General features: G+C 44.0%; 1 protein-coding gene across 4 annotated transcripts; it reads right to left on the reverse strand.

Annotated features, from left to right (window-relative positions):
* Nucleotides 1–3,966: 3,966 nt before the first annotated feature.
* Nucleotides 3,967–15,210, reverse strand: LOC115177489 (splicing factor U2AF 65 kDa subunit). 4 transcript variants are annotated; one of them, XM_029738303.1, is made up of 13 exons: nt 14,602–15,209; nt 14,121–14,183; nt 13,809–13,950; nt 13,128–13,166; nt 12,499–12,608; nt 12,163–12,314; nt 11,617–11,733; nt 11,309–11,447; nt 9,426–9,505; nt 8,957–9,097; nt 6,762–6,848; nt 6,217–6,468; nt 3,967–6,108 (listed from the first exon to the last, which is right to left on the reverse strand). In XM_029738303.1, exons 1-13 carry the CDS (start codon nt 14,648–14,650, stop codon nt 5,974–5,976), a joined length of 1,506 nt encoding a protein of 501 aa, XP_029594163.1. In that variant the 5' UTR covers nt 14,651–15,209; the 3' UTR covers nt 3,967–5,973. The 4 variants fall into 4 exon arrangements, with proteins under 4 accessions (XP_029594163.1, XP_029594164.1, XP_029594165.1 ...); XM_029738304.1 differs by lacking the exon at nt 13,128–13,166 and having other exon boundaries at nt 5,817–6,108; nt 14,602–15,210; XM_029738305.1 differs by lacking the exon at nt 14,121–14,183 and having other exon boundaries at nt 5,817–6,108.
* Nucleotides 15,211–15,454: the final 244 nt, after the last annotated feature.

Raw genomic sequence — 15,454 nt, forward strand, 5'->3', positions numbered from 1 at the left:
CAATAATATTTATTTATTTATTTTAAGACACACATATTGATGTCATAATTCAATGGTGCCACCTGTCAATGATTTTAGAAGGTGGGTAATTATGATTTGAATTGTTTCTCTGTCCAGATCTGTCCACACAAGACATCCAGACACAATGCATGCTTGACTACCTTCGGGGGTGGTCAGAAAGATCTGATCACAATCCGTCTTTTAATCGTCTACACCTGTCTAAAAATGTGGGCACAATCAGAATGTGGACAAGATCAGGACAGAGTATGCATGTTGTTAAAAGCAGGTATAAATGGGGCTAAAGAGAGAGAGAGGCAGAAGAGAGAGATAGTCAGTGTGTGTTAAGGGGGTGGGGTAAGTAAAGGATATGGAAAGAGAGAGTAAGAGGAGAGGGAGTGCTGGGTAGGTTGGTTCTGTAGTTGATTAACTATGTCTACAGGCCTCTGCCCCTCAGAATGTGTGTTTGTGTGTATCTGGGTGCATGTTCAAACTCAACACTACATTTGTTTGAAATCTTTATGGTTTTGTCTTCTGCCATGATGTCAGGCAACGTTTGTGTGGGTAAAAACATTGTGTGTGTCTCTGTCTGTGTCTATTTAAGAAAGCCAGCTGTTAATGACATTAAGTGGTGGCAAGGGAGGGGCCTCTGTACTGTTTATATGAGTGGAGGCCAGGGTAGCACTTCACAGCAACCCATAACACACTGTTAATCAGAGAGAGAGAGAGAGAGAGAGAGAGAGAGAGAGAGAGAGAGAGAGAAAAAAGAGAGGCGAGGAAGAGAGAGGGAGGGAGAAAGAAAGAGGGAGAGGAAGAGAGAGAGGAGAGGGAGAGAGAGGAGAGGAAGAGAACGAGAGTCAGAGCAGACAGAGCAGACAGAGAGAGAGAGAGAGAGAGAGCCAGAGCAGACAGAGAGGGATTAGGGGAGAAAGACAGAAGGAAAGACAGAGACAAACTGCAACTGACAGAATGACAGACAGAAACACACTGGAAAAAGAGCACTACAGAGGAAAAGAAGAGGTGGAAAGTTATGGGAAAAGAAGTTGGTTGTAGAAAAAGAGAGTGTGTTGGAGAAATAGACAACAAGAACAGTCAAGGTACAACTACATTTCATACACTTTGCTTTCCTGTAGAGCAGCAGAACCATAGTCGTTGTTCTAAAGCAGAGTAGAACCCCATTCAACGTTCTAAAGAAAATTAGAACTGTAATCACTATTCTAAAGCACAATCAGAAGCCCAGTCAGTGGTCTATAGTACAGAACCTCCCTTTAAGGAAGCAGAGTGTAGAGAGAGGTACAGCCTGGTCTCATGGAAGCTCTCCACATGATCCAGCTCCTGCTCTGCTGTACTGCTCACAGTTTGGGTTACACATGACACGTGGCACAGAGAGAGAGAGAGAGAGAGAGAGAGAGAGAGAGAGAGAGAGAGAGAGAGAGAGAGAGAGAGACAGACGTAGAGAAAGAGAGGAGATGAAGAGAGACGTAGAGAAAGAGATATAAACATAGAGTGAGAAACGTAGAGAAAGAGAAAGAGAGAGAGACAGACAGATGTAGAGAAAGAGAGGAGATGAAGAGAGAGAGAGAGACGTAGAGAAAGAGAGGAGATGAAGAGAGAGCGACATAGAGAAAGAGAGGAGATGAAGAGAGAGAGAGAGATGTAGAGAAAGAGAGGAGATGGAGAGAGACAGAGAAAGAGATATAAACATAGAGAGAGGGAGGAAGGTAGGGAGAGGGAGAGAGAGAAAGAGTGAGGGAGAGTAGCGACACTGAGAGAGAAAGCTAATTGAGGTAGAGGGAGAGAGAGATCGAGTGGCAGAGTCACGGGGAACTTGGCGAATGAGGTACGGGGCTGACAGGAATACCCCTCCCCCCAGTCACCAGTCATCTCAGTTCCTCACCACTTCCTGGGATTGCAGCATAACAACACGCTTGTTCTGTAGGTGATGATTCTTTTCAGAAAGTGGACAATATGGTGGGCATATCGGCTTGATGAAGAGCCAAACATCCATTCAACTGGATTCATTTTCCTAGCACCCGGGGTGGGTGGGCAAGGGTCCAGAAACACGCAAGGCATGGGGGAAGGGTGGCTGTCAGATTTGACATAGAAATGCATTGAATTAATGTGGTATCAATCATTAAAGGTGGCCTACAGTATTTAATCTTTGCCTGTGCAAATTAGCTTTCCTGTCAAAATATAATTATACTTGTGTGCTTTATTTCTTAACTTTTTTCTAGTTGCTGTAGAGTGGACTCTGGCACTGTGCCTCTGTCCTGGCTGTATGGCTTTACCTCTCCTCCCTCATATGGTCTGATAGGAAGACAGTGGTAATCTCAGGTCTTTTATAATACAAGGTGTGCTGATGTGAACATCCTCAGACTCTCATATACACATCACTCCAAGTCCTGTCACCACCGAAGTGATGTATGCTCACACTCACTCATGCACACACATACACACTCATGTAAGCACGCACACCAAAACGCACACGAGAGCGCGTGCACACACAACGGAACACACACACACTGCATGATGTCATCTGTAAGATATTCTATAGTTGAACTAAGGACCGCATAGAAGAGAAAAAACACTAAATGTTTGTTTGATCTACTGCTCTGTGATGTCATGACAAGAGAAATCTGAACCTTAAACCTATGCATTTACAAATTGTGCTCTGCTTTCACACACACATGCACAGGCACACACATGCACACAGCCTCCATCCCTTGACGTAGTGTTTAGTGTTGCTCTCTCCCTCTGCTACTGCAGCGTTCCATCTTTCTGAATGAAGATCAGTGGGGAGGTGTGGTGTAGACTTCCCACTAGAGGGCAGCAGTGCATGGATATACTACTGCAGCATCAGACCTGCCTGGGCTGGGCTCCTATGGTGGGCTACTGAGGAAAGATCTCAATTGCATACTCCTCGCGTCCTCTCTCGTCTCTTTCTCAAAACCCATTGGAGGAGAAGGTCCGAGGGGCAGGACTTCTGGCTTTCTCATCCAATGGGTTTTAAGAAGGAGACGAGGAGAGAGGACATGAGGAGTATGCAATTGAGATCTTCCCTGAGTCTCTATACTGATTCCCACTGGAGTAGGATGAAGTTATTCCTTTACACTGATCTAAGGACAGTCTTGTTTTCCCTCTTGGGATTGGATTGGGGTGGGTAAACTGATCTTAGATTCTGTACTTTCTGGCAACATATAGCCTGGTCTGGAGGGATTGCACCATATTGCTGGCCTTCCTCAGTGGCGTGCAACGGCACAGACAAAGATGGGATGTATAGAGACATGGTTCATTATTCATATGCCAGTGTCATGTCTGTGCTGCATTATGCATTTCAGTAGCCGTTCCCTCCTGAATAAGCCCCAGGTGAGTATAGAGGGAGTACTGAAGGCTGCAGTGTCAACCTGTTTTCATGCCACTTAGGCAAGCCTCTACCCATGAATACTGCTGACCAGTCAGCTCAGGTTTATGTGTACTGTGGTTCTGAACCTGTCACCTTGACATTTCAATGGAGAAACAGTCAAAATCAGTCCCGTGTGGCTCAGTTGGTAGAGCATGGCGCTTACAATGCCAGGGTTGTGGGTTTGATTCCCATGGGGGACCAGTATGAAAATGTATGCGCTCACTACTGGAAGTCGTGGCTAAGAGAAAATGTAAACATACAAGCCAAGTCTACTTGCACTTTTAGTCAACTCCTGCTTTTCAGTGTGTATAATCAGAAATCCTGTTTGAGCAACTTTTGAAAATGAGAAATTAAGTGGTGCAGTGGTCTAAGGCTACATCTCAGTGCTAGAGACATCACTACAGACCTTGGTTCAATTCCAGGCTGTATCACAATCAGCTGTGATTGGGAGTCCCATAGGGCGGTGCACAATTGGCCCAGTGTCGTTAGGGTTTGGCCGTCATTGTAAATAAGAATTTGTTCTTAACTGACTCGCCTAGTTAAATAAAAGATCCACACTTCTGTTATAAACTACATGTGGTTTTAACCATTTTTTATTCCATTAATTCACTTAAGAAATCACATTTCCCCCCCAGAAAAGCTCAAATTAAATGACATGGTAACATTTAAAAAGCAAATTTTAGAAGGGGAGAAAGTCACATTTTACTGGTACTGCCCAACTCTAGGTGTGAACACAAAGCTTCATGGGAACTCCCTCCCAACCCCATAGTGTAACCAGTGGTCCTTGAAGTCGTAATGACAAAGGTTGAGGGAGATGAGGAAGAAGTGAGACCATATATACAGTTGAGGGGACAACCTTTTGATGAGTATGAACATTTTGTTGACCATTCCAATAGAACACTTGAGAACCTGTCCAAAAGACTGCACTCCCTTTCAGTTAAAAAAATCATCTGTTTAATATCTCCATCTCACCCTTTGTGACAACAAACCCATTACTTAACAGAAAAGGTGTACAATCACACAATACTACCTGACTTTTATAGTTACTAAAAGCCTGATAACTTGGTCAAAGTAAATAGTGCATTTTATTTGTGGGCAGTAGAACAGGAAACATTGGTATTAGTCTTTATACCTTTATTTTGTCTGCTGCGGTGAGAAGTTACACAAACACTACCTGGGACAAAGAGATTTCTGTATGAGCGGTCCAATATTCTATAGGTAGGTTTGAAACAGGAAGCAAAACAAAAACAAAATAAACTAATTCCAGACAAAGCAATACAACTTGAATACTGACTACAATCTCAAATCATTGTTACCTGAAAAGACCAAAGAATGAAATGACTCCATGTATTGACAAACTTGCTAAGCAGACATGAATGAGTACCCCATATATTTTTTATCTTGAATGTGACATGAAAAATAGCAAGGCTTTTAATCAGAATCAGATCGAGCCCAACTCAACACCAATCCAATATTCTTCACTCACAATTCAAAAATAACAATTCAGAACTTCAAAAGCCTGCCTTTCGCAGCCTCTTTTATGGGTAAGGGTGTAGGGATATAATTATTTTGCCTGCTAAAAATGGGGATGGATAAATTCACACTAGATAAAAGGTTTCAATTCAAAAAAAGAAACAAAACCTTCAAAGAGACACAGGCAGTAATAAAAATGTATGGTACTCAAACTCTGGTCCTGGTGACAATGCAAGGTGTGACAGTATAAACCACAACAGCTGACATTCAGATAAATTAGTCCAATATGACATTGGAGTGGGTTATGTATAGTTACAGCCTCTCCCGCTCTCGCTACACACAGGGTGAGGAAGAGGGGCTTAGTCTGATGTACATGGAAGAAAAACAAGGAAATCTAAAATGTCCAAATCTGAGAAAAAAAAAATCACAAAACGAGGCCATTCCTGTCAATAGCTTTCCATCCTATCCTGTCAATGCTATCCTGTCAATAGTTTCCATGCTATCCTGTCAATAGCTTTCGAGCTTTCCTTCCCCCTTTTCACAACAAGAATCTGATCATGTTATCTACATTGTTGGGTCAAATAAAAAATGTCACCACCTCCCTCTCCCCATATGAAATGATGAATACGCCTGTCCATCCATCTATCCACCACTCTTATAGTGGACTTCCCACTCTCCTCACCTTCCTAAAGTATTTAAAACAGGCTCCCTGCATTTAAATACAAACCATAAGGTGTGGCAAGACCCCCCCCCCCCCCAGAATGACCCATCCCTTTCTCACAAAGTATAAAAATCATTTACCCCTTACCTGTTACTACACACAATTCACAAAAATCTTTGAACCCCCACCCCCCTCTTGGTTTTCATCAGAATACAAACCCTTTATCTCTCCCTTCTCTTTTGCCCAATACCAAATGGATCCCCAGCCCCTACCCCTGGGTACTTCTCTGAACTCTACCTGGCCTTCTGATGGACTAGGTGAAACATTATGTCGCTCACACCTTTTCATGTCAAAACGAGTGCCTAGGTGGTGGGGGGTTAGGGGTCGATTTGAAATATGGCAATCCACCCCCCTCACTATCTTCATCTGTCGCCATCCTCTACCAGAAGTCTCGGCGGTGGTAGGCATCAGGGTCGCAGTATTTGGTCACCACCACCCGGTTAGCAAACTTCCTGCCCGTCAGACCCTGCATGGCCTTCTGGGAGTCAAACACTGACATGAACTCCACAAAGATCTATAGGACAGAGGGGGATAGAGAGAGGAAATGTAAGGAGGTTCAATGAGATCATTCAAAAAGGCAAAGCCATGAAGCTGAAGACAGACAGAAGCTTCTCTCTCTCACCTTGCCAGTGCCAGGGACCTCCAGCCCATCCACAGGTCTGGGGATCTCGATGCTCTTGACCTGGCCGTACTTGCTGCACTCGTCCCTCACATCCTCCACGATCTCCTCGTATTCCTCTTCATCCACCAGCTCCTCCACAGCCACCATATTCATCAGACACAGCACCTCAGTGGGCAGGCCGGCCATCTGGGTCATTGAGCTGTTCATCAGGCCCGGCACCTGCAGTGTCACCGGGGTCTGGTTTATACTTGTCTGGAGGGGAGAGAGGAGGGTTGGAGAAGGAGTGTCGGATACAGAACATGCCGTGAGGGATTGGAAAAGTAGAACAGACACAGCACGGGCCGCCCCCAAGGGCACAGCATATGCTCCCCCTCGTCTCTTCTACTCTATCTAAGATCCTCTACCCCCTCTGCACAAGATCCTCTATCCAAGTGTATCTTTCTCAGATGTCCTGATGGCTCCCTGGACCAAGAGCTTCACTCTACCTTCTACTTCCCTCTCTACAGTAGCACTCTATTCCCAGCCTGCCCAGATCTCAGTCTCACCAGAGTGGCGTTCTTGGATCCCACGCTGGCTCTCTGCACCAGGAGTTTTTTATCTCCCAGCTGCATGCCGTTGAGTCCTGCTATGGCCTGTGGGAACAGGGCATCTCCAAGTGGTTAATACAGCTGTCAATCATCAGCAGGGACAAACCCCCAGGGTCTAAGCAATTCTACACATTATACACTGCTCAAAAAATTAAAGGGAACACTTAAACACAATGTAACTCCAAGTCAATCACACTTCTGTGAAATCAAACTGTCCACTTAGGAAGCAACACTGATTGACAATAAATGTCACATGCTGTTGTGTAAATGGAATAGACAACAGGTGGAAATTATAGGCAATTAGCAAGACACCCCCAATAAAGGAGTGGTTCTGCAGGTGGTGACCACAGACCACTTCTCAGTTCCTATGCTTCCTGGCTGATGTTTTGGTCACTTTTGAATGCTGGCGGTGCTTTCACTCTAGTGGTAGCATGAGACGGAGTCTACAACCCCACACAAGTGGCTCAGGTAGTGCAGCTCATCCAGGATGGCACATCAATGCGAGCTGTGGCAAGAAGGTTTGCTGTGTCTGTCAGCGTAGTGTCCAGAGCATGGAGGCGCTACCAGGAGACAGGCCAGTACATCAGGAGACGTGGAGGAGGCCGTAGGAGGGCAACAACCCAGCAGCAGGACCGCTACCTCCGCCATTGTGCAAGGAGGAGCAGGAGGAGCACTGCCAGAGCCCTGCAAAATGACCTCCAGCAGGCCACAAATGTGCATGTGTCTGCTCAAACGGTCAGAAACAGACTCCATGAGGGTGGTATGAGGGCCCGACGTCCACAGGTGGGGGTTGTGCTTACAGCCCAACACCGTGCAGGACGTTTGGCATTTGCCAGAGAACACCAAGATTGGCAAATTCGCCACTGGCGCCCTGTGCTCTTCACAGATGAAAGCAGGTTCACACTGAGCACGTGACAGACGTGACAGAGTCTGGAGACGCTGTGGAGAACGTTCTGCTGCCTGCAACATCCTCCAGCATGACCGGTTTGGCGGTGGGTCAGTCATGGTGTGGGGTGGCATTTCTTTGGGGGGCCGCACAGCCCTCCATGTGCTCGCCAGAGGTAGCCTGACTGCCATTAGGTACCGAGATGAGATCCTCAGACCCCTTGTGAGACCATATGCTGGTGCGGTTGGCCCTGGGTTCCTCCTAATGCAAGACAATGCTAGACCCCATGTGGCTGGAGTGTGTCAGCAGTTCCTGCAAGAGGAAGGCATTGATGCTATGGACTGGCCCGCCCGTTCCCCAGACCTGAATCCAATTGAGCACATCTGGGACATCATGTCTCGCTCCATCCACCAACGCCACGTTGCACCACAGACTGTCCAGGAGTTGGCGGATGCTTTAGTCCAGGTCTGGGAGGAGATCCCTCATGAGACCATCCGCCACCTCATCAGGAGCATGCCCAGGCGTTGTAGGGAGGTCATACAGGCACGTGGAGGCCACACACACTACTGAGCCTCATTTTGACTTGTTTTAAGGACATTACATCAAAGTTGGATCAGCCTGAAGTGTGGTTTTCCACTTTAATTGAGTGTGACTCCAAATCCAGACCTCCATGGGTTGATAAATTGGATTTCCATTGATTATTTTTGTGTGATTTTGTTGTCAGCACATTCAACTATGTAAAGAAAAAAGTATTTAATAAGATTATTTAATTCATTCAGATCTAGGATGTGTTATTTTAGTGTTCCCTTTATTTTTTTGACCAGTGTATATTGAAATTCCCCCTTTCAAGAACCCAACCAAAAGAAGAATTTAGTATTTTTCCCTTTCTACAGATGGTCATTTTCAAAGGTTTTACAACATTTTTACTGCAATTCAGTTCCAATATTTCAGGGTAATCTGTTATGATTGGAGTGTAACCACATGAAATCATTTTGTCAAGAGTTATGTATCTTGCTGTGGGGGCTAAAGTAATTATATCAAACACATAATACATTTTAATATCTCAAGAGCAATATAGTTCCCCTTTTATAACATTAATTTACATTTTTATTGATATGCAAGTAATTAAAAATGTGAAGCGATATTGCAAAAATGTGGAGATATTTATATATATAAAAAAAAAATTTAAAAAAAAATTAAAATTGGAACAAATCCAAAACCATGACATGGTGTGTGAAGAAGTAAAGTGAAGGGGTTGGTTAGCTACCTGATTCTCCATGGTGATCTGGTCGTTCAGGTTGACATCTACATACTCACAGAACGCATAACCCTTAGACAAACCTGTGGCACTATCCTTGACCAAGTTAAAGGCCTTGAGAGGCCCAAACGATGTCAGGAGCTCCTTCACCTGGAGAACACAGAGAGAAGGGGTGAGATTACCATAGAGATCAGAGGGGAAAAGATGGGAGGGACAGGGGAGAACAGTCAGACGAGGAGACATTGTTGGACACTTAACATCTCAGACTATTGGAGGTCTTTCAAGCTGTCTGGCTTCCATCAGTGTTACTCCAGTACACTGCTAACGGCGTCCAGCATTGACTAGGCATGTGAGGAAACAGGAGGTTTTCACTGGGCCAGACTGAGACGTCACGGGAGGTGAGCAGCCAGCACACCCCAGTATGCGGCTCCAGGTGACCTGGTTAGAAGGCTAAGCTGGTTAAGGTTAGCTCACTGACCTGGTCATCATTCAGGTAGTTGGGCAGGCCCCCGATGAACAGCTTGTGGGCCGAATCAGGCACCACTGTGGACACCACGCCTACACAGACAGAAGGAGAGAGAAGTTATTCAATCGGCATGGCCGATTAATTAGGGCCGATTTCAAGTTTTCATAACAATCGGTATTTTTGGACACCAATTCCATTACAATCCACGAGCAGACTGCGTGGCAGGCTGACCACCTGTTACATGAGTGCAACAAGGAGCCAAGGTAAGTTGCTAGCTAGCATTAAACTTATCTTATAAAAAACAATCTTCAAATAATCACTAGTTAACTACACATGGTTGATGATATTACTATGTTAACTAGCTTCTGCGTTACATATAATCAATGCGGTGCCTGTGAATTTATCATAGAATCACAGCCTACTTCGCCAAACAGTGATTATTTAACAAAAGAGCATTTGCAAAAAAAGCACAATCGTTGCACGAATGTACCTAACCGCAAACATCAATGTCTTTCTTAAAAATCAATACACAGAAGTATATATTTTTAAACCTGCATATTTAGTTAAAAGAAATTCATGTCAGCAGGCAATATTAACTAGAGAAATTCTGTCACTTCTCTTGCGTTCAGTGCATGCAGAGTAAGGGTATATGCAACAGTTTGGCTCGTTGGGAACTAATTTGCCAGAATTGTACATAATTATTACATAAAATTGAAGGTTGTGCAATATAACAGCAATATTTAGATTTAGGGTTGCCACCTGTTCGATAAAATACAGAACGGTTCCGTATTTCACTGAAAGAATAAACGTTTTGTTTTCGAAATGATAGTTTCCAGATTTGACCATATTAATGACCAAAGGCTCATATTTCTGAGTTTATTATATTATAATTAAGCCTATGATTTGATATTTGATAAAGCATTCTGACTGGGTGGTGGTAGGCAGCAGCAGTCTCGTAAGCATTCATTCAAACTTTACTGCGTTTGCCAGCAGCTCTTAACAATGCTTGAAGCACAGCGCTGTTTATGACTTCAAGCCTATCAACTCCTGAGATTAGGCTGGCAATACTAAAGTGCCTATTAGAACATCCAATGGTCAAAGGTATATGATATACAAAATGGTATAGAGAAATAGTCAACGCGTCATAATTCCTATAATAAGTACAACCTAAAACTTCTTACCTGGAAATATTGAAGAACACCAGCTTTCATATGTTCTGAGCAAGGAACTTAAACGTTATCTTTTTTACATGGCACATATTGCACTTTTACTTTCTTCTCCAAAACTGTTTTTGCATTATTTATACCAAATTGAGCATGTTTCATTATTTATTTGAGACTAAATGGATTATATTTATGCATTATATTAAGTTAAAATAAAAAGTTTTAATTCAGTAGTGTTGTAATTGTCATTACACATATGTATGTTTGTGTGTGTGTGTGTGTGTGTGTGTGTGTGTGTGTGTGTGTGTGTGTGTGTGTGTGTGTGTGTGTGTATATATATATATGTGTGTATATATATATATACACACGTCTCTGGCTGCTTCACTCTCTATTTAGTCCATCTTTAAACCCTTCTTAGTCTGGCCTACTAGATCTATCTACCCGTCTCTATTAGAGGTTGACCGATCATGATTTTAACGCCGATGCCGATTTATTGGAGGACCAAAAAAAGTCGATGCCGATTTTTGTGTATATATATATATACACACACAAAAATCGGCATCGACTTTTTTTGGTCCTCCAATAAATCGGCATCGGCGTTAAAATCATGATCGGTCAACCTCTAATAGAGACGGGTAGATAGATCTAGTAGGCCAGACTAAGAAGGGTTTAAAGATGGACTAAATAGAGAGTGAAGCAGCCAGAGACGTTCAGACAGACAAGCGGACAGACCAGGCACGTAGACGCTGGGGTTCTCGCTCATGCCGGGCAGGGGCTGGTAGTCATGGGGACGGCGGATCTTCAGACTCTGTCCCTGGAAGATGATGCCATCGAACGCCATGGCCTGGGTTGTCTCATCCACTGAGCGGAACTATGGGACAACAAACACAGACCAGGTTTTAGAAAGGTAGACGGTTAACTTTCCCCCGTCAGACTATTTCATAAAACTCAGATAAAAGGAAGAGGTCCTTTAAAACTATTGAGGAAGGTCACATTTCTTCTCCAGTATTGAGTATTGTCAAGTGGGTGTTGAGACCCACCTCGAGGAAGGCAAAGTTCTTGTCCTGGTTGATCTGAACAGCAAGGACGGGATTTCCTGGAGCCTGAGTGAGACCGCCCAGACGCATCTGAGCATTGAAGAAATCCATCATGGACTCCTACACAGGGAGAGACATTGAGGCAATACTCTGGAAAAGACTCACTCCAACAACAACAGTATTTATTATGCACTCTCTGATCCCCCTGAGCTTGAAATACTAGTTGACAGAATCAGGTGGCCCAGCCTCTATCCTTAACCTGTCAAGGCTCTACGCTGAACTTGTTTTATGAGGAGCACGTCAAATGTAGGCGGAAACAAAGAAATTTAGGAGCACAATGAAAAATATTTGAGGAAATAAAAGCTAGAATCCTTAATTTTTCTAGGCACACTGGTCCTCCTAAATAAAAATTCCAGGTCGCACAGCTACATATTCAGGCACATACACAAGTAAAATGGCAGCACTGTAGAACCCTCTTAACCTGTATCAACTTTTACCTACTACATCTCTCTGATCTCTGTCCCTACATTCATCCAGGAGCTAACTGACCTCTGTGATGCCGAAGGGGATGTTCCCCACATAAAGCCGACGGGCCTGTCTGGTCATCTGGCTTCCCACCACAGGGACAGGAGTGGGGGTCACAGCCAGGCCATCTGGGGTCATGGTGGGCAGCAGGGCCGTGGCTGGGATCTGACCCGCAGCTTGAGGAGAAGTCACATGTTTTTAAACACAACATTCATTCAGCTTCCAGAACAAGACCGTATTAGAAAGAACTGTTAAATATGAGGCCAAACGAAGGTCAAAGAGTTGAATAGAGTAGATGAAAATAGAGAGGAGAGAGAACAAGGGAGGAAGAGGATGATGAAGTGAGGCCTCCTCTCTTACCCTGCATGGCTTTGTACTGCATCACACTGATGTGTTCAAAGCCAGGAGGAGGGACGTCCCAGTACTTCTTCACTTTGTTCTTCTTCTTCGTTTCACGGTGTGGGGAACGACTGATGGAGAGAAAATAGGACAGGAGAGGTGAGGACAGAAAGACCAACAGAGGAGCGCAGGGGGAAACAGACGAAGTAAAAAGACAAATAGAAGTCATTACTTGTGATGTCCTGTGAGTCAAGCCCTAAAGTCCTTCAGGCCTTTAGAGAAACAGACCTTTAGAGAAACCTACAGCTTCTCTTCAACCCATCTATGACAAACACCAGGTTTACACGTCTGAATCCATGTTATAAATTATTATACCTTTTACAAATACAAGTGATTTCAAATGACATACTACTCTTAAATGACATTTCCAGTGGATGATGTCACAGAGCCCTACAAATCTAGCCCATTATTACAGAGTTGACCCTCCATAGAAACCGAAACCTTCCCACACAATGGTATACACAGGATATAATACGCTGTCATAAACATGAGTGGATAGTACACAATCAGAGGAAAGATCACTTGCTAGAGTGACTGGAGTGATATTGTAATAATGCAGAAACAAGCTCTGTGTTAGTTTGCTGTATTACCTTACAGCAATCTCTTGGGGTTGTTGTTGGGATGGTGAGCTGAAATGACATTGGAAGGAGTTCACATTTCATTTCACTCCAACCCTGGTCACAGGTAGTTCCAATGCAGGAAGTGGAACTACAGGGCAATTGGAAATTAGCCCCAAGCCACTGTTTGTATGAACGTCACATAGATCCTAAAGGATTGGATAGGCATAAGCAATATGGTCTTCTGCTGGAGTGCTCACCAACTCCAGTCCTTTCAGATCTACTAGTAGGGCCTAGGGATAGGGACCGATTTGGAATCTTCTACAGAAAACTGAGGTCTAGTAAGTGTACGCTATGGCTCTTTCCACTAAAACAAATGCATCCTAAAACAACTTAAGGGACCAGGTGTAGAATGTTCAACGTGTGTGTGAACACTGTTAGATGTGAGTCTTCCTCCACAAACTTGCATCTCACTGTCAGGACAATAGGTGGGCTACCTCAGACAGAGGAATAATGTTGTGCATCAATATGACTGTGAGAACTTTCTATTTCAGGTAAAGTCAGTTTTGCCTGGGTTGCTTATTTTCCAAGTGTCCTGATACTGTTCACTCATCAGGTGTGCAGATAGCCCTACTCTAACCAGTACGTAGTACCTGCACTTAACTAGGTCTCTTACACACCTGAGAGCGTGCAGTAAAACAATGCTATAGTTACCTGCGTCTCGGTCTGCGCTCCTTGCTGTCTCCACGGCGATCCCTGCTGCGTCTGTCCTTGTCTCTGCTCCTCCTCTTCCTCTCTCTGCTGCGGCTGCGAGAGGGGGAGCGACGGTGGTGGCGGTTCTCCTTGTCCTTCTCCGCTGGAGGAAGGGAAAGAAAAGGGAAGGAACGGTGAAACAATAGGAAGAGGGAGGAAAGAAAACAGAGGGGAGGAGAGAAAACGGTTGAGTTAAAATAATATAGTTATGGCATTAAGCAGACGCTTTTATCCAAAGCGACTTACAGTCATGCTTGCATACATTTTACGTACGGGTGTTCCCGGGAATCGAGCGCACTATCCTGGCGTTGCAAGCGCCATGCTCTACCAACTGAGCTACAGAGGACCATAGAGATGGGGAGGAGAGAAGATGGTACAGGGGGCAAGAGGATGGACACCGTTACGTGTTTACTTTCATAGGATATAGCTACTATATGGCCAAGAGATGTTAACTTTTCATGGTTTAATATTTTAACTGGAAACTTCAACATATACAGAGCTGGAACACGTCAGCTGGTTCAAAACAGGGCCGGTTAGTGACATTAAAAAAACGTTACTTTTAAACAATGGGTTAGCTAGTTATAGCCACACGAATGTGCCTGGGACTACAGCTGCGACAGTGTGGACTCTAGCAGACAACGTTACTACCAGCTAGTTATCCAGCTCGCGATCTTGTGTTGTGATGATAAGTGATTGTTAATTAGCTAGTTTAGAACCTGGTTATAAAACATAAGTGATTAACTAGCTAGCTTACCTTGTTTGTTTTCAGACAGCTGTCTCTCGAATTCGTCGAAATCCGACATCGCCGTTTCTTATTTGCTAGCCCTAGCTAGCTAGTTAGTTGTGACTGTAAAATGGACGGGAATGCGGCGCGGTCGCTAGCTTGCGAAAAAAGTGCACAACACACTTAGTAAATGCTAACTAGCTACACAACACCAATACAACGGTTTAGAAATATCAAAATCAACCACACATCAACATGAACAACTCCAAGTGATTTATAAAGATGTGGTTCTAGTTTACACTAAGAACAGACAATAACATTGACGAAGAAAACGCGTTATATTGTGCTAGCTAGTTAGATAGCTAAAGCAAAGTCCAGGCTGGGGCCTGTTCTTGAAGGAGTCGTGGTAGCGAGCTAATGCTAATTAGTTAGCAAATCGAGTGAATACGGATATGCTGGTACAATTGCACATCCAATGTTATGCCGTCTGTCCTGTTGATGTTGTAACGGTATTTGAAATCGTCCCAATATATATGTTTTGCAATGAAATGTATACAAGGAGAAAATACGGGATATGTTCGGTATGCCCGCTTTTTGCGTTTCGTCTCCCAGGCACCCAGTGACACCGGAAGTTGATATACACCTTTTACTTTTAGCGCCCCCTTTGGGCCTGTTATTCAACCTGCAAAAAATGTAAATACAGTATATTCTCTTTGCCCTAGCACCAAACAAATTATTCCATTGGACATTATATTATGCATTGGATACGTGAAAGCTCGATTTCCCTTTATTGATTTCAGAAACAACCTCTCAAATATGTGATTACAACAGAAAGGAGTTTGACCCAGGGTCGATGCGTATGTTTTTCCTCTAGCATCTCCCT

This window comes from Salmo trutta, chromosome 37 (assembly GCF_901001165.1).
Source record: "Salmo trutta chromosome 37, fSalTru1.1, whole genome shotgun sequence".
Taxonomy (NCBI): domain Eukaryota; kingdom Metazoa; phylum Chordata; class Actinopteri; order Salmoniformes; family Salmonidae; genus Salmo; species Salmo trutta.

Coding starts and splice junctions, on each gene's coding strand:
- LOC115177489 (XM_029738303.1), bottom strand. CDS start 14,650: ATGTCGGATTTCGACGAATTCGAGAGACAGCTGTCTGAAAACAAACAA. Junction 14,184..14,601: donor GCTGTCTGAAAACAAACAAG/GTAAGCTAGCTA, acceptor GGTCCTCTGTAG/CTCAGTTGGTAGAGCATGGC. Junction 6,109..6,216: donor AGGTCCCTGGCACTGGCAAG/GTGAGAGAGAGA, acceptor TCTGTCCTATAG/ATCTTTGTGGAGTTCATGTC.